General features: G+C 37.8%; 1 protein-coding gene across 1 annotated transcript in view; it reads left to right on the forward strand.

Moving 5' to 3' along the window:
• HTRA1 (HtrA serine peptidase 1) overlaps positions 1 to 24,675 on the forward strand; it is a 48,242-nt gene that overhangs the window by 2,518 nt on the left and 21,049 nt on the right. The window contains exons 2-3 of the mRNA XM_063307289.1: positions 21,257 to 21,356; positions 21,618 to 21,822. Of these exons, the coding sequence (XP_063163359.1) occupies positions 21,257 to 21,356; positions 21,618 to 21,822 (305 nt within the window). The remainder of the gene's footprint in view (positions 1 to 21,256; positions 21,357 to 21,617; positions 21,823 to 24,675) is intronic.

Here is a 24,675-nt window from a genome sequence, read left to right on the forward strand (position 1 = left end):
ATAAAAAAGTTGGAAGACTGTTGTCTGTGTATAACTTCTGGTTTCTAGAGATAAATATTTTCTTTTGTGGGGCTTTGACTGAAAAAACAAGAGTTTTGCCCTTACCTGCTTAGACCACAATCCAGTTAACATTAACCTGAGAATAAATCCCAGCAACAGAGGATTTTATTTAACTGGATCAGGCTAATTGACTCAGTCCTATGCACAATTGTAAGCACAGGATCAAAGTGGGTATGATGGACAGACTGGAGGGGAAGTCTGTCCATTTCCTACATTTTTCCATTGAAAATATTATTTTTCCAGTCTTTTTCATGCCTCCAGCAAGCTTATGTAAATACAGCGGGGGAGGAAAAATAATAAAATAATATTTATTATTGGAGTAGTTTGGAATGGGAAACTGTCATGGGGAGAAAATTCATCTGTGGCCCTTGCATTTTAAATCACTCCATTCTCTCTGCTTTATAGGTAATTGGTAGGATCCAAATTGGCTTATTTACACAACTCTTTCCTGACTAAATATGTATAGATGGAACCTGATTGCATGTACATTTTGGACTATCCAGTAATGTATGCAGTAAACCCTTCTTTTCACAGACTTGAGACTCAGATTCTAGAATTCGGTCATTTTGGACTAGAATTGAACTATGCACTCGGCAAGTGAGTTTATGTGACTCCCTCTTACAATGATGTAGCTTTAGTTCTTTATATACATTTCTTTAATACTAAATGCCCTTGACTCAAGTAATTTGTGGCAAATTAAAGGAAAATGTAAGATTGGCTCCAACAACAAATTTAGGGATTACTATATAGCTATTACAGATGTATGGATCATTTCTTGCCAGTACTAACATTGTTTTATCAGAATGAATCCATTTAGCATGATACATTTTGCCACAAGGTGGTTGGAAATGAAACTTTAATAAAATAAATTCTGATTCTTTATAAAAGAATAATTCTGAGAAATGGCAGCGAGAACCAGTGTGATGCACTGGCCAGGAGAGACTTGGATTCTCATCTTTCTTGGCCATAAAATTCTCTGGATGGTCTTAGACTTAATAGTTTTTGTAATACTCATTAATTTTAAATACTCATTATTCTTAACCCTAACCCTATTCAATTTAATGAATTCTACTTTTTAGAAATGATGATGTATAGGAATTCAGTTTTACAGGTAGTTTTTTGCAATAATCTACTTCCCAGAGCTTTTTTTTTTTTCAGAAAAAAGACAATGAAAGAATCCGTTTTCTCAGGAATTGCACTCACCAAGATACCAACCAGTCTTCATGTCTTCAGTCTTCTAGCACACCTTCTGTGTCTTGACCAATGGTGAATCCTGTCATCTACCACTAAGTCTTTTGTTTCTGGAGGCCTCATTTTATTCTCCTTCATTCCCTCTTCAACTTAAAAACAAACTAGTGTCTGCCAGCATCCATCTGCATCCAAGGTTTTCCTACCTTCCAACCAGTTCATTTGTCCCCAAACTTGCTGTTCCTTCTTCCATTTTGTCCATCTCTCTGCTTTTTCTTCTGCTATCTATCATGCTATCACAACCTGCTACCAGGCTGCCTGTCTTCTTCCTGTTCTTAATCACTCCAGCATTCCACTTCAGCATGCCATGGTCTCAGAATCAATTTACAACTACTATCCCTTATTCAGTTCTTCAAAAACGTCCCCTTAAGCCACAGTAGACCACAAAGTCATGTCCTAACTTACATCCTCCAAACTGACCTCTCTCCCATCAACAACATTCTCCCAATCATTCCTCCATATCTTCCCCCCCCCTTCTTCTATCTAGTTTAATTGTATAAGTGTGAAATCTTTTTCAACTTGCAATATGGTATTTCTTCTTCAGTGATATTATATACTGAATTCACACTTTTTCATTCATATACGGCTATTTGTAAAACTGGATGCTGCATAGGAATGGAGGTTTCATAGCAGTAGACTAAAATTTGAATTTTAATCTTTAGACTAGATCACCAGTACAAATCCCATCTTTTTCAAATTTAGCTCCTGCATTATTTAGAGTAAAGCCTCTGAACACAGATAAACTTTCTCAGAACTAAGTATGCAACCTAGTTTGAAGGATGAAGGTAGACTGGCCCTAGATTTATAAAGGATGTATACCAGTAAAAATAGACTTGCTTTTCTAAATATTCATTGTGTGTTAATTATTCAGATTATTATGCTGTTGAGATTTGTCAGAATCTACAAAATAAAAAAAAATCCTAGTATTTTCAGAACAGCTGCAGCTATAATTGCTAAAACAACTTATTAGCATATCTGCAGTTCAGATATGTATACACTGAGTAATAATACTGCTGTACACCAAAAATAAGTAACAGTAGAATGCAGTATGTTTACTGTTCAGAATAATTATCTGTGTTTCCTAATTGAAAAGTATGTATTTTTCCAGTTTAAATATTTGCTTGTTATCAATTGATAGGAACAAAGTTATCATTACCATACTGTCCTCATTTGTAAGCCATATTTTATAGACATTGCAAGTAATATTACAAACTGTGCTCCTGGAGATCTGTTAGCTTTTTCGTTGTTGAAAAATCTAACGTCTTTTTCCTCTGGCTTTCTTCTGTCTCCTTTCAACATGCCACCAGCCATCAGGAAAAAAGCTGTTAACAGGAATGAGGAGGGTCTCACTTAAAGACTGTCTTCCACAGGCAGTTTTGTATGCCATCCTCCCACAGACCATTGGATTATCTCCCTAGTTAAATAATGTGACGTAATCCCTTGAAGATTGGATAAACAAACAAACAAAAAAAACAGTGGGTAGAAAGCAGTTGATAGGAGTGTTGACAGAAATCCTCCCTTTTTTTAATGTTATAACTTTCACCAGTTGATTTCTATTAACAGTGAAATCTTCAGATATTTTCAAAATTATTCAGTGTTGCTGATCTTCTTTTTCTTCCATCCCTCCCAGCTATGTTGTAAATTACTTTGTGAGGTTGGACAGAGTGGTATTTAACTTTTTGAAATAAATTTTTGACCCAGTTACCCAATTCCTAGATTTCCTGTCTGGGTTTCCACACATTTTTATTTTTCCTGGGCTCCTTTGCTCCTTTGACTGGAACGTGTGTGTTTTGGTTACTGGCTAATTAGGAGCAGTTGGAGAATATAGGCGTGCATTTCCTTTGGCTGGTGCTTCGTCTGCGTGTCAGTAGGAAAGGGCTGGAAAAAGATACCTCATCCTGATGCAGCAAAAATAACTGCAGAAAAATATGTTAGAGTTATTAACTTTATATAAGGCTATGCTAAACAATAGGCTGAATCAGAGTTTAAAACATAATAAAATGTAAGGGCTGAAATGTACTTGGAGATCATCCAGTCCAATCACCTGCCCAGTGCAAGAATCCACTAATACAATATCCCCAACAGATGTCTGTTCAGTCTCTGCTTAAATACTCCCAGCAAAGGAGAGTCCATCACCTCCTGAGGCAGTCTGTTCCATAGTTGAACAGCTTTTACCATTAATAATTTTTTCATGGTGTCCAATTGGAATCTGTCTCCTTGCAAGTGAAAGCCACTGTTTCTTGACTTCTTATCTGGAACCGTACTGAACAAGTCTATAGTGTCTTCTAAATGACAGCAATCAAGTACCCTTAAAGGCTTACCTTCTAGTACTACACTTGCACAATGCCTCAGAGTGATTGTTGTAAGTCGTTTTCATTCAAGGCCCTTATCGCTTGGGTTGCTATTACCTGGATGTGCTCCAGTTTGTCAATAACTTTCCTAAACTGCCATGCCCAGAATTGAACACAATATTCTAGGTGAAGTTTGACCAATAGTAATTTCTATTGACACTACTAGGATTGCATATGCTGGGTTGTTTGTTTGTTTGCTTGTTTTTGCAACTTCATCTCACATTTGGCTTGTGTTCAGTTTATAATCCACCAAGATACCCAGTTTCTTTTTGCATGTATTGCTGCCCAGTGTGGTTTCTTCCATCCTAGACTCTTGCCTTCATTTTTTGTTTTTTCCCCTATCCTAAAGAAGGACTTGCATTTGTACTTGATGTACTTTATCTTGCTGGTTTCTTTCCATTATGCCTTGCTGAAATCAAGGTAAACTGGGTTCACTGCATTCCTGGTCATCAAAAGCAGGTTGTTTTGGCATGACTTATTCTTGATGCCATTGCCATTGCCATGCAGTGCATTGTTTTCTAAATGCTTATAAACTGATTAATGATCTCTTCTAACTTTACATCTATAGTTATAATACTTGCCTTTCTGTAGTTCAGTGTTTCTCAGCTTGAAGATGGCTTGGCTGGGGAATTCTGGGAGTTGAAGTCCACACATCTTCAAGCTGCCAAGGTTGAGAAACACTGCTCTAGTTCCTTGGCACTATGCTCATCCTCCGTGATTTGTCAAATATCACAGAAATTTGGCTTTGCGATCACGTCCACAAGCCCCGTCAAGGCTTGTGGATGTAATTGATCTGGTCTTGGAGGCTTCAACTGATTTGCGGTAGCCAACTGCCTATTTTTTTATTTGCCATTTCCTCTTTGTGTCAGTTCTGCTTAGCTGCACTGAACAGAGTTCCCCTTTGGAGAGAAGACTGAAGCAAAGTACTAGCTAAGGAGGTCTGCCCTCTCCCTGTCATCCTACCATCTCTTCCAAGTAGCCTTCCTTATTTATTTTTTTCTCTTACTGCTTTCCTGGTGTTTTTTTTTCCCCCTCTTAATATTAGAATAATGTCCAAAACTGTTTTGGTTGGTTTTAGCTTCCCTTGCAAGATTAAAATTATTTTGTACTTCAGCCTTTCAGACTTCCTTTCTGCAAATATTAAAAACCTGCTGGTGTAATTTCTTGGCAATTACACCTATCTTCAATTTTCATTTTTATACCTTTACCTCTTAGCTCAGTCAAAATCTCTCTTTGCTTCTATAGTGGTTTCCTGAGCTGCCCCCTATTGTTTGTTGTCACTGGAATGGTATGAAACTGTGTTTCTAAATTTGAAATAGTTCAAGGAAAAGTTCTAGCATTAACTCTGTTTATGCCTCTTCAAAAGTATGATAAGTATGTGGTAATTTCCTCTGCCTTAGTAAATTTTTGCAAGGGCTCTTCTGCTCCTATCCCGTCACTGTTCTGTTACTCGTAGTTAACATAATCATAATTTAATGAATTAAAACAACTGTCTGGATTTGCACAATGCACTGAACCATAAACTAAAATGATCTGGTTTTGCACAACATATTAGCATAAACTTTGGTTACTTAATTTGTTGTTCAATTAATGTATTTTGTTGTTCAATTAATGTATTCTAGGTGGGTATGCACAGTCTATTCTATTTGTTCTTTTGACTAGTCATGCTTGAGCATATTAGGCAAACATCTATATTAGGAGATTAATTATTTCTGGAACTACAAACACATGTTTTTCATGTCTTGGTGTGTCGCACCAGACCTCTGATCGTCAGCTGATTATCTTGTCTGAACTATAAAACAAAGCAAAGCTATGAAAATAGTAGCATAATATAAGTTAACTTTGTTTATAACTGTAATGTCAGTAGTAGACCTTACCATTTATATAAAAGAAAGCAAACTGAACTTTGGCAATCTTAAGTGAAAGAATGTCCAGAATGACTATATTATGACTCTTGTATTCTAAGTCATTTTACAAGCTAAAGAATTTTATAGTATCATAAGGTTGGAAGGGACTTAGCCCAACTCCCTGCCCAGAGCAGAAAGTTAACTGTAATCTATTGATTTGTACCGAAAAATACAGGTAGTCCTTGCAAAACAACCACAATTGGGACCAGAATTTTGGTTGCTAAGCAAAGCAGTAATTAAGCAAATCTGCCCCAATTGTACATCTTTTTTGCAGTGGTTCTTAAGCGAATCACTGTGGGCGTTAAGCAAACCATGTGGTCGTTAAGCAAATCATGCAGTTCCCCATTGATTTTGCTTGCCAGAAGCTGGCTGGGAAGGTCAAAAATGGTGATCATGTGACCATGGAATGCTGTGATGGTCACAAATGCAAACTGATTGCTAAGCACCCAAATTGTGATCACATGACCGTGGGGATGCTGCAACGTTTGTTAAGTGTGAGAACTGGTCATAATTCGTTTCTTTTTCAGCACCATCATAAGTCCAAACCGTCACTAAACAAAGGGTGTTAAGTGAGGACTACCTGTAGGCTTGTTAGCCATTTTGCGAACATTTTGAAAAGCCATTCAAATTATCCTTGATTATTATGAAACACCACTTTTGTTCCTAACAGAAAAAGTAACTCCAGTAGGGAATGTGATATATTTTCCAATCATTTTGTAAATATTGAGGGGATAAAATATGAAGTCAATATGAATAATAAGAACATTGTTATAATTTTGATTCTGCTTTGTGTGATACAGTAGTTGGAGCTAAATGCTTTTGGCAGTGAAGTTATTGCTGCAATGAAAAGTTAAAGTAGAAAGAAGAATTTATTTATTATTTAATTTAATTTAATTTTTATCCTGCCTCCTTTATTAGTTTTATAAATAACCCAAGGCCGCGAACATTCCTAATACTCCTTCGTCCTCCTATTTTCCCCACAGCAGCAACCCTGTGAGGTGCGTTGGACTGAGAGAGAGTGACTGACCCAAGGAATTCCATTAAGAAATTTGGGACAGTCATAACCTACTTCGTTACCCAAATAAAATTAATAATATTTTGAAGTGAGCTTGCGGTTGTTCCTTTGAAGATAAAATCAGATAAACATGATCAACATCCTGGAAAGATTTCTTAAGATGTTCCCTATCATTTATTTAATAACATTGCTGCACAAGACAGAAGTTTGGAGCCTAAGGAAACCTCATTTTCCTTTGCTCCCCCCTCCCACCCTTGGGAGTGGTTATTAAAACAGATCCTCTGTGATGAACACAAAGAGTTTCTTACTATTGATCCCCTTTTTCCCTCCTCTTGTTTTAGTGTACCACTTTTAACTCTTCATTTAATTAATGATGAACTGGTTGCTAATGATGCTAAAATATTTTTACTCAGTGGGCAAATTGCAGAACATAAATTATATATGGGAATGTCGTCAGAGAGCAGGGAAAAGAACGGAAGGGAGCTCATTTGGCAGACTGGATTCTCTTCCAAGAACTGCATACTGAAGGCAGGTAGCACCCACTCAAACAGGGTACGAGTTTGAGTAGCTCTTTGGCTTTGATACAGAAAAATCAAGATTCCTTGAGCAATAAAATGCAGATCAGCTCTTCAAGACATCTGTGATAACATACAGTAATTGTTATCAGAATAATAGAGTAGTTGTCACTCAGACATTTAAGTTGCTAAAGCTGACAGCCCTTTGCTTTTTATCCAGCTACATAGTCTTGGGGGCAGCTGGGTCACTATTATTTGTTCAGATGAAGAATTTAAAAAGTTCTATTTAATAACTGATGTGCTTTTTCTACTACACAGAGTGATTGATTTATTACCAAAAGCTCATAATGGCAAATTTGGCGGGGGGGACGGGACGGGACCATCAGGCCAGAAACAACCTTCAAATGAGCTTGAAACAAATGGTTGCCAATTTTTGGAAAATGATGATTTAAACCAGGGGTTCCCAGATTTTGCAGTACTGTGACCCTTAAGACGATAAATGAATTTGTGTAGCCCCCCTCCCAGTGACCAAAAATAATGATTCAATTGGGATTAGGATTGGGCAAGAAGTAAAATATATCAGTTATATTTAATAAATAATTACAGATTGATCTTACCTTGCAGAGGTCCTCAGACTTTGAGTGCTGCAACTGCCCACTGGGACTTGTGCAGGGAAAGCAAGGAACAGTGCTTGGAGCAAGTTTTGACAGGGCTGTCATTCTGCTTGTGCAGTGCTTAACAGTTTTTTTTAAAAAATGCATCCTCCCCTAAGTTGCAGGGAGTTTGAACCCACAGTTTGAAAATCTTCGTTCTAAGCAATAAAATATTGTAAATTAATCTTAGTTTGCTGGGAACTGTTGTTTTGAAATTTGACCTTCTACAATTGACAACATTTATTTTTTATTTAATTAATACGAATTTCATTTTCCATTACATTAATAGTATTTTGTGAGCCAGTTTGGTGTAGTGGTCAAGGCATCAGGCAAGAAACCAGGAGGCCACGAGTTCTAGTCCTGCCTTGGGCACAAAAGCCAGTTGGGTGACCTTGTGCCAGTCACTTTCTCTCAGCCCTAGGAAGGAAGGAATGGCAAACCACTTCGGAAAACCTTAACAAGAAAACTGCAGGACTTGTTCAGGTAGTCTCAGAGAATCGGACACGATTGAAAGGATTTTTAAAAAAATGCTATTTTAAGCATTTAGAACAGCAGACTTTTTATTCATTGAAAATTTCCACAGAGACAACTGGTTCTTTGTACCCACAGCAAGAATGTCTAATGTACTGAATATTAAAGCTCATCAAATGCCTGCTTACTGAATTGAATAGTTGCATCTTGTTTTCTAGGAGATAAATGTCAAAAATTTAAATAAAGTCCAATACACGTACTCCATTCTGTTCTAATTTTTTTTAGTTTTGTCTGCTTTATTTCCTTATTGTTATATATCCTAAACATTTATAATGAACACATCAGTTTGTACTGATTATGTATTCAGTTTAACTGATAGGTACAAGTAAATATCTCTATTAAAACTGGTGAATAGGTAATAAGTCTTAAAGAGCTAAGTTTTAATTGTCTCAAATGGCTGGCTCAGATGAAACCCTAAGCTTTTATTTGATGCTCTGTATGTGGCTTTTTTGTCTTTCTTTTCCTGTTTTTGAACTTGTGTTTTGAACCTGTGAAGAAAGCAAATTATTAAATGGTAATCGGTATTTCACAGGGGTTCTCAGACTTTGTGGTACAGTAACTGCTTGCTGTGGACTTTCCCAGGCACAGTGAGGGCCCTGCTCAACCTTGCTCCCAGTTTGCTGAGAAAATGTGCAGAAGCCAAACCTAGAGTGTGGTTTGACAATGCTCTCCACTCAGGTCTGACTTTCACCCAGTTGCGCATGATGCTTTTGGGAGAGTCAGAAGCCACCGTTTGAGAAGCCCTTGGTTGTACAGCTTTCTGCCTCTCCCCCCAAAACAAAAGACACTTTAATTCCTTGATTTTCAGTGATTTACCAATAAATTTTAGTGGTTCAAAAAGGGCTAAGGGATTGCATGCAGGCTCCAGCTTGCCCGTAGCGTGTTACAGCTAAACTGAATCAGTATTTTCATGTGACAGCCCTGTTTTAGGAAAAAAGCATAACTTGTATTTAAAGACATACCTAATTGCTATCTGTGTAAGTTAAGGTTCTAAATTTCAGGTTCTTTCAAGTACACAAATGAAAAACATTTAATGACAGTTCAGTTCATTGCTACTATTCAGTTTTATCAAAAACGTTGAAGTAGATTGAGCCAGTAGTGTCTCTTGTTGACCAAGCAATAAGGACATTTTCCCATTGTGAACCTCCCGGCTATTAGGTTGACCCTACTTATCATGGTTTCTCTTAATCAGATTCTTCCCACAGAACTGGAGATGTGAAAACCTGTAGCCTTCTTGATATCACTGAACTACAGCAGCCCTAGATTCCATATATCATATGGAAACACTGCAGGTTCCCCACATCTGTGTTAAAGTATGGGTAATGTAAAATCCTTAAATATGCTTATCACCCATGATTTCTTAAGACTGCTTTATATACTAAATAAGCTTCTGAACAGAGTCTCAGAGACATGTTTGATTCTGAAGTTTATATACTGTAGAATGATCTGGAATCCCATTTTTCACCATGCAGTAAGTATCTGTCAGCCCTGGGTTATTTAGTCTTTTGGCTCTAGACCACCTGATTTATTTTTCTTGCTGTCTCATTAGAAAGCTTTCTCCTTCATTGATTCTGAAGATCAGTAAATGCCTCTGAAATGCTTCCACTGATGTAACTTTCTGGCAGCTTTTTCATTACCATTTTAAAGGGAGGCTGGAAAACCTGTGGTTACGTTCCACTGAGAATGGATTCGAGAACTACTGAATTGCCTACACCTATCTCTAGACTCTCTTTAGTAAAAAATGGTTTATTTCTAGTTGATAATATTTTGAGGTAGCAGTTTGTCTCTGTATAATCATGAAGATAGTTGGCTGTTTCATACATTACTGACGGCGGTTTACAATTTAGCAGGGAGAAGGCTTCCTGTTTAAAACCAAGCCTTTCCTGTATGAGGATTTATGGAACCAAATTATGACTTCATTCTCTATTTTGTAAAAATTAAATATTTTAAAAGAACCAGTCTAGCCAGAAACTAGACTAGGAACTCTGAATTTATGATTCAGATTTTAATGCTATCTCATCCATAAAAATTTCCTCAGTAGAATTGTAGAGTAGGAAGAAAAGTATGCTTATTTACACATGAAATGAAATTTGTTTTTCTAGTAAGATCAGATGGGTAAGGAACACTGAAAAAGAACAACTTTAGGACACTGGAGTCTGAGGTCATGTATTTTATTTTAAAAAGTGGCAATTATTTAGTTATTCAAGCTTTTCCTGTCGTGTGCAGAATTCTTATTTTGTTTTAATAATAGTGGGTCAGGAATAAACCAATGACATGCTTACTCCCTCATTTGAGAATGTCTCTTATAAGCATAATTTATTTCCTCAGCGGTAACCTTTCCAGAACAACTAGATTAATTCATAAATTCTGCCTACCTGTCACATTGCACAGAGCTATAAATCTTACCTTTAAAGTTATTGGCATAATGAATTTAGAGTATTTTATATCAGTTAACATGCCACTTTATTCATTCTGAGAGCCTTATCAGTGAACTTGTTCTGTATATACATAAATTGATTCATGAAAGATTATGTTAAAATCAGCTTTCCCTATATATTTATGGCCCTTGGTGAATAATTATGGTTTGCATTTAAATAATTGCACTTCTTTTTGGAGTGTTTTTTAAAATCATAATTGTTTTGTACCCTTTCTTGAGAAATGTAATGCAGAATAATATATTTTAAAAACAAGTATCAAAAAAGAAAAAGGGCAGCAACCTTAACTTTTCCTTTCTAGTATTAGTGCTGCATAACCCTGGCAGCATCTCAACTTGGTGATCCCAAAGACAATATATAGTTCGTCTCATTCAGCTTCAGAATTTTTTAACTTGGTCATTGTGGGTGAAAGGAAAAAATGTAGTACCTTTTTGATCAAATGCATCCTGTACTGTAGCAATTACTAGATTGTAAAGTTTCCTCTGTTATAAGAATTAGAATCCAGAAACACCTACAGTTGTGTGAAGTTCTTAGGGACACATACAAAGTACAAAGATTACGTTACCCAGTTTGACTGTTTATGATATTGTTGATTTGTGGTGTTAGAATTGCATATATTTTAGTTCCTACCATGGATGTTTTATTTAAATGCCTGTGTTGCTTGTAAACTGCCAAGAGTTTTGTGACTGCAGTGGGTAGAAGTATGTTAAATCAGTAAATAACTATGGAATCTATTTAAGTAGTTGTCATTCACTTTTGTTATCTTTGTGCCATCCAACAAGCATGTAGCACTAAAAGGTGTTGCATTGACTAAAAGACTGAGCAATGATTAAGTTATGAATGAAGGTTCCATGAAGATTCTTTGGCCTATTGTTTTAATTGATCACAGAATTCTATTATAAATGTTCTGGTGTCTTTTCGATGGGAAGATAAAGTGCTTTCCAATAAAACTGTTTTTCAGTATTGGTCACAAAATTATATTTTAGAACAAAAACTAAAGTATCGCCTCCCTCCAGTTTATAGAGCAGAAGAGAATGTAAATACGCTGGTTGTACAGGTAGTCCTTGACTTACGACCACAATTGGGACTGGAATTTCTGTTGCTAAGTGATGTGGTCATAAAGCAAGACATCATGTGACTGCTTTACTTAGTGACGGCAATCCTGGCAGTCCCAGTTGCCATCGTTAACCTAGAATTGTGAGTTGTTAAGCAAGTACCCACCCCAATCCAAGCCATTCCAGGCTTGGTCCCCCCAGCCCCGAGCCTCAGGTAAGGGACTGCCTCCAATTCCCACCACCTGCCTGTCTCCCTCCCACCTCTGCCCTTTTGACTGCCCTGCACCCCACCTTGCAGGCAGCAAGCAGCCCCAGAACCAAGGAAGCTGCAGCTGCCCCAGCCCAGTCCCAGCCACAGCTGCTTTGTCACCTGCACTCTGAGACCCCTGCCACCCTGTGCTCTGCCACCACACTGACGTTTGCCATCCTCTTGCTCCTGCTGCTGATGAGGCATGCCCGGCCTGGTTGCTGGGCCAGGCTGGGGCTGGGCTTCGCACTTTGGGGGAAAAAGGCAAAAAGCCTAGCCCACTTTTGAAAACGGTTGTATTGAACTTCATAGAAATGTTCCACATTTACATAAGTTGAATATGATAGCTTTATAGTCAGTATACATAACTGGTTTACACAGAGAATTTGACATACTTAATCAGAAGGTAGTAGATATTGGCCATTCTGACATTTGAAATGAAAAATGAAATCCAGCTGACAAGTGATGGAGCGGTGAGTGACTTAATTATCCTTACATTAATTAGAGAGATTCATGTTCTGGCCCCAATGAATAGGTGATATTTCTAAATGCCTTAAATAGTTGTGACCTAGAACAGAGATTTCATTCTAACTGACATCTTAGACCAAATTCAAGGTATGAGTATTGTTGAATTGACTGAAGGACTAGACAATTATTCAGTCTGATTTATATGTAAGTAAAAATTATATGTACAGTTATAATTGAAATTATTCCACCGCCATTGCAAATCAGGTTGATTGTCAAAATTTACAGACTTTCAGCTGTTTGCAATGAACAAATCAAACAAAAACAGTTGAAATAGCTCAACACAATGAATGCTTCAAGTGGTGTCCCTAAAGTCAACTGAAAATGCAATTTTATAATGACTTCTCCAGTCTCAAAATTATTCAACCCCTTCATGGCAAGCATCTTCAGTACTTAGTAGAGCACCCTTTTGCTGTTATGACCTGCTGCAAACGAGATGCATAGCCAGACACCAGCTTCTGGCAGCGTTCCTGAGGAATCTTAGCCCATTCCTCATAAGCAATGGCCTCCAGTTCAGTAATATTCTTGGGTTTGCGTGCTGCAACCACCTTCTTCAAATCCCACCAGAGATTTTCTATGGGGTTCAAGTCAGGTGACTGTGATGGCCACTGTAGAATCTTCCAGGACTTCTGCATCCAAGCCTTAGTGGAATTTGAGGTATGCTTGGGGTCATTGTCCTATTGGAAGGTCCAATGACACCCAAGCTTCAGCTTCCTTACAGGCAGCATGACGTTTTCTCCTAGGATTTCCTGATACTTCAGTGAATCCATCTTGCCATCCACACGCTGCAGGTGTCCAATGCCAGAGGATGCAAAGCAGCCCCGGAGCATCACCGAGCCACCATGCTTAACTGTAGGCAGAGTGTTCTTTTCAGTGTATGCTTCATTCTTCTTCCTCCAGACATACCGCTGATCCATTGGGCCGAAAAGTTCCAGTTTTGTTTCATCGTTCCACAGAACAGAATCTCAAAACTTCTGTGGCTTATTTATATGATTTTGAGCATATTGGAGCCGACTTTTTGTCAATTGCTTTTGTTTGATTTGTTCATTGCAAAGAGCTGAAAGTCTGTACATTTTGACAATCAACCTGATTTGCAGTGGGGATTGAATAATTTGGATTACAACTGTAAGAAAGAAATAGCAAGTAATTCAACCCATTTGATTTCAAAAGAGGAAACTTCTCTAAAATGAGGGAATTGGTAAAAAGGAAGTTGCATGAGAAATTAAGAGAGTAAAATCTCTCTGGAATACTTGAGAGTTATTCAAAACCACAATAAAGGAAGCTTAGTTAGAATGTATACCACAAATCAGGAAAGTACCATGAAGGCAAAGTGGTCATGAGCAGGGTTAATAAATAGAAAACAAAAACGCAATTTAAATAAGGAGAACAAAAGAGAGAACAAACTCCTACATTAAGTAGCCAGTAAGATAAAACAGAAGCAATAAAAACTGAGTAAGTTTACAAGCAGTAGTAACACACACATACAAACACACATGCATATACTAGGCATATCACAAGTAGGAACATGTATGGGGAAGTGTATTATTTTTATTTGTTCAATTGATATCCTAGATTTATGCCTATATGAATAGCAAGGATCTACAACCTGAACAGGGTTTTTGGAATTTTGAAAGGATATTAGGGGTGCTATGTCTGCTATGTGAGTATGGCTTGTCTGCTTATTAAATGTCTGTAGTTATGGCCAATTATAAAACAAAAATGTAATATTGGTTGAGCAGAAAATGGCACCAGAAAAATTATCTGTTGGTACATTGATAGCCTTCAGCAAAGGATCGTTACCTTGTCGTGGTGCTGGAGCTTGAGCACCTCAATGATGCCATGAACTAAACCGTGAAGGGCCACCCAAGACAGGAAGGTCATGACAGAGAGGTCAGACTAAATGCGATCCCTGGGGAAGGTAATGGCAACCCACCCCAGTATTCTTGCTGTGAAAACTAAATGGATCAGTACAACCAGGGATATGTCGGTATACCATTGGAAGATGAGACCCCCAGGTCGGAAGATGGTCAAAATGCTACTGGGGAGGAACAGAGGATGAGTTCAGCTAGCCCCAGATGTGATGACACAGCTAGCTCAAAGCCGAAAGGACGGCTAGCGGCTGACGGTGCTGGTGGTGAACGGCGAATCCGATGTTCTAAGGATCAACACACCATTGGAACCTGGAATGTAAGATCTATGAGCCAGGGCAAATTGGATGTGGTTCTTGGTCAGATGTCAAGATTCAAGATAGACATTTTGGGCGTCAGTGAACTGAAATGGACTGGAATGGGCCACTTCACATCAAATGACCACCAGATCTACTACTGTGGACAAGAGGACCACAGTAGAAATGGAGTAGCTTTCATAATTAATAGTAAAGTGGCTAAAGCAGTGCTTGGATACAATCCAAAAAACGATAGAATCTCAATTCGAATTCAGGGCAAGCCATCTAACATCACAGTGATCCAAATATATGCCCCAACCACAGATTCTGAAGAAGCTGAAGTAGAGCAGTTCTGTGAGGATCTGCAGCACCTACTGGACAACACGCCTAAAAGAGACGTTATTTTCATCACAGGAGACTGGAATGCTAAGGTGGGCAGTCAAATGACACCTGGAATTACAGGTAAGCATGGCCTGGGAGAACAAAACGAAGCAGGACATAGGCTGATAGAATTTTGCCAAGACAACTCACTCTGCATAACAAACACTCTCTTCCAACAATCTAAGAGACGGCTTTATACATGGACTTCACCAGATGGACAACACCGAAATCAGATTGACTACATCCTTTGCAGCCAAAGGTGGGGGACATCTATACAGTCGGTAAAAACAAGACCTGGAGCTGACTGTAGTTCAGATCATGAACTTCTTCTTGCACCATTTAGGATCAGACTAAAGAGATTAGGGAAGACCCACAGATCAGCTAGATATGAGCTCACTAATATTCCTAAGGAATATGCAGTGGAGGTGAAGAATCGATTTAAGGGACTGGACTTAGTAGATAGGGTCCCGGAAGAACTCTGGACAGAAGTTTACAACATTGTTCAGGAGGCGGCAACAAAGTACATCCCAAAGAAAGAGAAAACCAAGAAGGCAAAATGGCTGTCTGCTGAGACACTAGAAGTAGCCCAAGAAAGAAGGAAAGCAAAAGGCAACAGTGATAGGGGGAGATATGCCCAATTAAATGCAAAATTCCAGAGGCTAGCCAGAAGAGATAAGGAATTATTTTTAAACAAGCAATGCGCGGAAGTGGAAGAAGACAATAGAATAGGAAGGACAAGAGACCTCTTCCAGAAAATTAGAAACATTGGAGGTAAATTCCAGGCCAAAATGGGTATGATCAAAAACAAAGGTGGCAAGGACCTAACAGAAGAAGAGATCAAGAAAAAGTGGCAAGAATATATGGAAGACCTGTATAGGAAGGATAACAATATCAGGGATAGCTTTGACAGTGTGGTCAGTGAGCTAGAGCCAGACATCCTGAAGAGTGAGGTTGAATGGGCCTTAAGAAGCATTGCTAATAACAAGGCAGCAGGAGAGGACGGCATCCCAGCTGAACTGTTCAAAATCTTGCAAGATGATGTTGTCAAGGTAATGCATGCTATATGCCAGCAAATTTGGAAAACACAAGAATGGCCATCAGATTGGAAAAAATCAACTTATATCCCCATACCAAAAAAGGGAAACCACAAAGAATGTTTATCGAACAGTGGCACTCATTTCACATGCCAGTAAGGTAATGCTCAAGATCCTGCAAAGTAGACTTCAGCAATTCATGGAGCGAGAATCGCCAGATGCACAAGCTGGGTTTAGAAAAGGCAGAGGAACTAGGGACCAAATTGCCAATATCTGCTGGATAATGGAAAAAGCCAGGGAGTTTCAGAAAAACATCTATTTCTGTTTTATTGACTATTCTAAAGCCTTTGACTGTGTGGACAACAACAAATTGTGGCAAGTTCTTAGCGGTATGGGGATACCAAGTCATCTTGTCTGCCTCCTGAAGAATCTGTATAACAACCAAATAGCAACAGGAAGAACAGACCACGGAACAACGGACTGGTTTAAGATTGGGAAAGGAGTACGGCAGGGCTGTATACTCTCACCCTACCTATTCAACTTGTACGCAGAACACATCATGCGACATGCTGGGCTTGAGGAATCCAAGGCTGGAGTTAAAATTGCTGGAGGAAACATTAACAATCTCAGATATGCAGATGATACCACTTCGATGGCTGAAAGCGAAGAGGAACTGAGGAGCCTTATGATGAAGGTGAAAGAAGAAAGTGCAAAAGCTGGCTTGCAGCTAAACCTCAAAAAACCCAAGATTATGGCAACCAGCTTGATTGATAACTGGCAAATAGAGGGAGAAAATGTAGAAGCAGTGAAAGACTTTGTATTTCTAGGTGTGAAGATTACTGCAGATGCTGATTGCAGTCAGGAAATCAGAAGATGCTTAATCCTTGGGAGAAGAGAAACGACAAATCTTGATAAAATAGTTAAGAGCAGAGACATCACACTGACAACAGAAGTCCGCATAGTTAAAGCAATGGTGTTCCCCGTAGTAACATATGGCTGCGAGAGCTGGACCATAAGGAAGGCTGAGCGAAGGAAGATCGATGCTTTTGAACTGTGGTGTTGGAGGAAAATTCTGAGAGTGCCTTGGACTGCAAGAAGATCAAAGCAGTCCATCCTCCAGGAAATAAAGCCAGACTGCTCACTTGGGGGAATGATATTAAAGGCAAAACTGAAATACTTTGGCCACATCATGAGAAGACAGGACACCCTGGAGAAGATGCTGATGCTAGGGAGAGTGGAGGGCAAAAGGAAGAGGGGCCGACCAAGGGCAAGATGGATGGATGATATTCTAGAGGTGACGGACTCGTCCCTGGGGGAGCTGGGGGTGTTGATGACCGACAGGAAGCTCTGGCGTGGGCTGGTCCATGAAGTCACGAAGAGTCGGAAGCGACTGAACGAATAAACAACAAAACATTGATAGCACAATTGTATCTGACTTGTTGTTTCTTCACGTGAATAGGCTGCTTAATATGACTTCCGTTTCTTGCTCAACCAGCTATTTTTATCCTCCAGAATCTCACAGCTGTATTTCACAGTAGTATTGATGACAGCTACTGTATCCTCAGCTTCCTACTCTGCACCGAAGAAAATATAGCATACAATGCTGCAACTTTTATTCCAAGCAGAGATTGACTGGGTAGATTTGCCATCTCTCATGGTGTATCACCAGCTGTAGAAGACTAATTGATCACCCAGAAGCAGGTTTCTTCTAATTTATCTTTTCTGGCATATTCTTGCCACCCAAAAATTCATTTCCTATAACATCATAAGTACTATCAACATTCACTTGTATCTCTATTACATCGTTGAAGTATCATCAATGCACTATTACGCTGCAATTTTTACAGACGGTGGCCAGCTCCTGATGATAACAGATCTTTCTTACCGTTCTTAAAGATGAAGATAATAATGGGCAGACTTTCTTGAGATTTAGTTGAATTTTTCAGTGTAAGTAAACAATGAAGGCAGTTCTTGAGCCAATAGTGAGGCCAATACTGGACTCTGAATGATTTTTAATCAACTCATGTGGTATGAAGTCTTCTCCTGGGGTTTTCCCTGACTTAAGCTGACTGATTAATTTGGCTGTTCCTGAAATTGAGATGGTGGGCAAACTGCTTACACTGTCAGTCCCTTAAGACTGGGTGAAGATTTTCACCCACATATAATTCAGAAAAATGGCCCTCCCAAAAGACAAGTGGGATGTGTCGTTCAATATAGAGTGACTCAGTGTTCAGAACTGGTGCAACTAATTTCCAAAAAATCACTGAGTCATTTGCACTTGCTGCCATTATCAGTTGCTGCCAAGATTCTTTGTCAGCCTTTCTCTTTTTTGCTGTTAGTAGGGACTTACACTGTTTTTTTTCTATTGTGATACACTCAAATACATGATATGTAGGGGATTATTCCTGTTAATGTAGGGAGCATGTAGGGGATTTTCTCTGTATATGTATCAGTTGGAGCCTCCCTAGCGCATTTATATTTGTAATAAAATATTGTTTAGATTGAATGCAATGAAAAGGTTGCTCATTTTGTTATTAGAGACTATTCAGTACTGACATATTTAGGTTAACTTTTCATAGCTCATGATACTTTTTTTTCATTTAATTGATTTGTGATGATGAAGGAAGGAATCTGTAACAATATTTGGGATTCAGGAGGTTGGCAATTAACTCTTGTTGACCATCTTATATAAGAAAGCCATATATCTGTATCTAATAGAAGCCTTAATAAGGAAATGGCAAATACAGTAGGTGATGGGTCTCAAGTTTAGAACTAGGGGCATATGGTTGCTATCTGCACAATTCTCAGTGGTGAATCTTAAAATTTAAAAAATCCTGAATCAGCCGTATATAATTACTATATAGCTGATTGTGCTTGTTTTGTTCTTGTATTCAATATGTAAATTCTATTGTATAGTCCTCACAACATTATTTGAGATATAAAGGTTAAATTTAACAATGGTCTCCTAGAAGCAAATTGCCTACTTGTCTTTGGATATTAAAAGTTTAAGTTCAATATTACATAGGGGATGTTGCTGGATTTTTAGATAAAGTGCTATCATGTGGGCCCAATCTTTCACTGAAGCTTCCATTTAATATCATATGATATCTTAGATTTCTCAGTAATGCCAAAAATGTTACATTTGAGACAAGGTATATATGGGTGGGATATATACATTAATTAACAAATGTCTGCCACTTTAAATATATATGTCCCCTATATAACATTGAACTTAAACCTGTACTATTCAAAGACAAGTAGGCAATTTGCTTCTAGGCCATCATTAGTAAATTTTGATTTACTAATAATATAAATGACTAAATCTGTAATTTTTCCTGTTATGCTTTTTAGGTTGCAAAATTCTGTGAAGTTAAGCTGAGAGATTGGTGTTTAGGTGAAATTAATCTGAATGAAGCGAGGAGAATGGCTCCTTATCTCTTGTATCAAATCAGAATCATCCTGCTCTCTTCAATTATTGTATATAGAGGAATCAGTCAGGCAGTGACTATTCTGACAAAAGTAAGGGGTGGGGAAAGGAAATTCTCTTACTTCATAAGAAGTTGTATTTTCTTTCATGATATAAATGGAAAGGTTGAAAAAATAACTATCAACAATCTTCAGTTTGGTCCTGACTCTCTGTCTCTCTGATTCCTGCTCATATACTGGGCAGTCCTTCTGACAACAATTTAAAAGGTCAGATATCTTCCTGAGAGGGTCCTCCATTATGGCTTTGCATTCTTGAGATTGCTCTGAATATCTCCGAAGAGACATGTGATTTCTATCAAATTGGTGTCCATGGAGTGAGGAGGAGGTAGAAGAGAAGAAGGTGCCTGCTTAGATTTTTGATAAGATTGTCATTTACTATCTCTGCAGTAACTGCAGGAGATACTATCAGGTTGTGTTGTTGCGTTGGTTACTGTTTGAACAATCTCCTGAATGGGTGTTAGGTTCTCATGCAAACAAGCTTTATTTTAAATGAGGGACATTGTTCTATATTAATGGCACAGAGTCTGGATCTGGCACGGAGTCTGGCAACTGTGCTAAATTTGATTGGGATTTGCTGGTAGGAGAAACCTCTGCTTATGAATATTTTAAGTAATTTTTGTGTGCTCCAATAGAGGAAAGATAGCAAAGGAGTCAATGAAGTTTTCATTGTCATCAGAGCATTCTGCTCTTCCTCCTCATGCTCCAAAGAATGCTGACCTAAAGCTGGCCTTGTAGAAGTTGATAAGTTTCCTTTTCTCTTGGCTAGCTTTTGGCTGTTGACATTTTTTGTTGATCATCTTGTACAGCAGCTGTGACTAAACTATTATCCCTAGATACTGGTCTTTCAGTGTATTTTGGCAATAAAATGAGAGGGATCTGATTATTGACATTATTTTGACGTTACACGGAACACCATAATCATTAATACCATCTAAGAGATTTTAGGTTTTTCGAAGACTAGGAGTGTTCTTACCTGTCAAGCTCAAAATACTTCCAGCAAAGTCAGGATAGTGTCAGAGTGCTTTCAATGAGGGTAATTTCAAATTAGAAATAACTATTTCACACTCAAAACATTTGAATTTAAATAGTTTGCACAACCCTGCAAACTATACTCAATGTTCAGGAGGAGTATAGTTATTAATAAGGGCCTCTACTGAAACGGAAATGCCTTTATATTACACTAAGAAGTAAAGTCATGAAAATGGCCTATATACTCCTATTATTACTGCGTAGAATGTGAGGATGAGGATGATGCAGGGAGAAGCACTTGATTCATACACAGCGGTTATATAGGCAAGCTTTAAAATACCTTTTAAAAATAAGTGATGTTTATGACCAATCAGGATTTAAACTATAAAGCAAAAGACTTTTCTTTAATATGAAATCCTCTCCCTTGATCAAAATCTCATACTTTTGGTAGCTTATTTGGACAAGTATGTTTTGAACTGGAACCTAAACTAGCTTGTCTGCAGTATAGTACTTTCTAATGAATGTTACTGCAGTTTTTATTACCTTCATAATTCTTCAAGCTAAATAACTTCTCAGGAATAAAGTTGTTTCCTCCCTTTAATATAGGCAATTTGCAATTTTGTGTGCAACTCTTTAGATCATGATGATACTCTATGACAAGTGTTTCTCTCTCTCTTTAGGTCAGGAAGATCCCAACAGCTTGCGGTATAAATACAATTTTATTGCAGATGTGGTGGAGAAGATAGCCCCAGCTGTTGTTCATATAGAATTGTTTCGCAGGTAAACAAGATATTCAAACTGCATTGTTTGTCCTGATGATTCTGTGGATTTCAAAGATAACATATTTTAAATTAACATTTTATGATGCTCTTAAATACTTTACATCTTTTTGAAAAATGCAGTGATCTATATGTTTTGAAAATGCTGAGTATGTAAGGAATCACAGAACTTGGCAATAAAGTATAAAAATATCAAAGATGCAGATGATTGTTGTGATCTTTAGAAATTAATTTATTTTTTGATATTGGCATTGTCTTTTAGATTTCCTTTTACAAAGAGGGAAATTTCTGTTGCCAGTGGTTCAGGATTCATTGTTTCTGAAGATGGACTGATCGTTACAAATGCTCATGTGGTTACCAATAAGAACAGAGTGACAGTGGAGCTGAAGAATGGTGTGACATACGAAGCTAAAATTAAAGATATTGATGAGAAAGCAGATATTGCACTAATAAAAATAGATACTCAGGTGAGTTTATATTAAGCAGAAGATTTCAGGTGCATCTACTATCTGGAGAATAGCCGTGTATTCTTATTAAAAATAATAGTAAAAAAGCAGTGGACTTGAAAAGGTGTATCAATAAATCTCAGTGATTTATTAACAAACGTTTGTTTGTTTAAGGCTGTCCACTCATCAGCAACTCTGGGCAGTATCCATGTAATTAAGCTTAGGATTTTAATATTGGGATGGAAGTAACATGTCTCAGTGTGATGTTTTGCAATTTCTGCTGGTTATGAGAAGATTTAAAGATTTAGAATCTTGTGGGATTGCAAATAATTATAACTAACCATGCAGTATATTAAAAAATGAATCCCCTTCCTTTCCTATGTATCTCTAGTCATATCCCCTTACCCAAAGGAACAGAAAATATGCAAATAAATTCAAGAACCGAATATTTGGGCCTTTCCTATCTTTTTTTTCCCACCTAGAACAGGAGGAATGGTTTAATGAGTTAGAAAAACACATAATTGCTGTCCTGATATTAATTCAATTCTTCCATTAACATATTGACTAAAATAATACAATTCCATGTGTTGAAATATTTAATTAAAAGTCTGCTGTTCTTAGATATATTGTATTTTACAAACAAAACAAGCATTACACATCTGATGAACTAAGAAGTTATTACAGAAGTATAATAATGGGAAATACTGTTCAAGTAGACCACAGGCAAGAAAGAAACACAGACAATAGCCCTCAGGGCATGGTTATACATTCCTTATTTTGGATTTGAATACATTCTTGCAGAATGCTGTTCAATCCATATGTCAAAAGACTTCCAGTAGACCAGGAGATTATTTCTCTGGGATTGGTGGGCTTTTTAATATGCGGCCATCTGAAATTAAAAGATACTTTCTATCCCTAAGGAGACTCCCTTTTATGCTTCTTCAAGGCAAAAGTCTAGCCAGGAGTACAGACTGTTCCTAGGCAAAAACGTCTTAATTCTACAATTTGGCCCTGTGAAACAGAATGCATAATTAAGTATACATAACTCAGTTGCTTTGGAAATCATCTTCTGGCATAGGTTTGATAGCTGTCTGAAATGTAATATTTATGTTTGTTCTAGAGTGGTCTGATTTTCATGTGGCTTGTCATTAAATTCATGAGTTGGAGTTGTCATTAAATTCATGCTTTTTCAAAGCTTTTTAATGCACTGCTGGTGTGCATGTGTTTGGCATATTTAAAAAGATGAACTGCTTTTTTTCCACTGCTACATATTTCAGGAAATGGAACACACAGGTACACAAATCTTTATTCCAGAATTTCAAATCCTGAAGGGATATTCAGCAGCTGTTAAACAGCACAGTCATTATTATATAAGTTGAATAACTTTTTGGATACGTGGCATGAACTTATTGGATATACATGCAGAGGAATTTTCATAGGGAAATACATAGATAGAAATAAAAATCCAGAGTATTTGATATTAGTTTGATATTTTTCATTATTTTATGCCCATACAAAAAGGAATAAACTTACCATCACTGTCCCAAAATAGGCAGAATTAAATAGCTTTAATCAAAGCTTCACAGACCTCGACACAAGCTTCATAGATTCTCCTAGCTCGTTTCAGTTTTGCTTCAATTGTTTATAAAGTGGCCTAGGCAGTACTCAAAAGAGATATATTTGGGTACAATCATGGCTCCGCATGTTCCAGAGTGCCTAGAGCAGAGTGCCAGGAAAAAGATTTTATCACAGTGCTCTGGAATTCATGGGAATCTATTAAAGTCTAAGGATAGACCATGTTAATATTTCTTGAAATCTAAATCTCAATTAGATCATGACAGAGAGAGAGGTTTTTTTTTAACTTTCAGAACACTATCTTCCTGGCCAGTTGAAAAAATTAATCAGTTCATCAATTATCTGCTATAGTATTTGTTGGACTAACAGTGTTCCCAGGACAGGCATAGTGGCATCAAAACTTCCTGAACCAGTGACTTCAGCATGTAAATCTAGGTGCTCTTGAATCAGCACTCTGGGAATCCTGAATACAAAAAGTGACATCATTGTTATTGATTCAGCCAAAAACACTGATTAGCAAAGGATTGGATGGTACACCAGCATAATTCCTAATATGTTCTCATTATTCAACACAAAATACAATTGCTCAATACCGGTACTTGAGAGGGAGAGGAAAAGTTAGTTAGGGTAGGAGTAGACAAACATTTGGAGCCAGTAGATATATTTGGAATTTTGGGAGCATGCTGTGGACAATATTACAAAATCACTTTCATGGGGAAAGTATTCATAAAGGAATAGTAATATGGCTGTGGTCATCACAAACCAACCATTTACCAAAAGGCAAATACAGTATATTTTATACCAACCAAACTTCCCTTTTATGAAAAATGGTCATTATCAAAGTATTGGCAGCAGCTACTCACACTTATTTTCTTATCTAGGACATTGAGGCATTCTTGTGAATCAAAGTGTCAAGCTATCGTTGCATGAACTCACCCCCCTTCCCCCTGGCCACACATCTGTTATACCATGTGACCATTCTAAAAGACCCTGCTCTCCACTGGCATCGTTTAAATGATAGGAGCTTCCTGCAGATATTTGCACATTTGGCACGAATGTTTGCAGGAAAAAAGTCTCATATGCATAACTCTGCATGTTAATATACAGGTAGGAAGCCAGTGGAGCTTGACTAGAAAGCTCACATGGATTGTGGACAGTCTGCTTTAGGTAATGCCTGAATGGGTTAGGATTACAGTGAAAACTTTTTCCAGCTATGCAGAGATTACAGGGAATGGTATTTAACTGGTAGTGGTAGATATTGTGAGACTGAGCTGTGGCAAAGATGAACAGAGGAAATAA

The sequence above is a fragment of the Candoia aspera genome, chromosome 6, assembly GCF_035149785.1.
Source record: "Candoia aspera isolate rCanAsp1 chromosome 6, rCanAsp1.hap2, whole genome shotgun sequence".
Lineage (NCBI taxonomy): Eukaryota > Metazoa > Chordata > Lepidosauria > Squamata > Boidae > Candoia > Candoia aspera.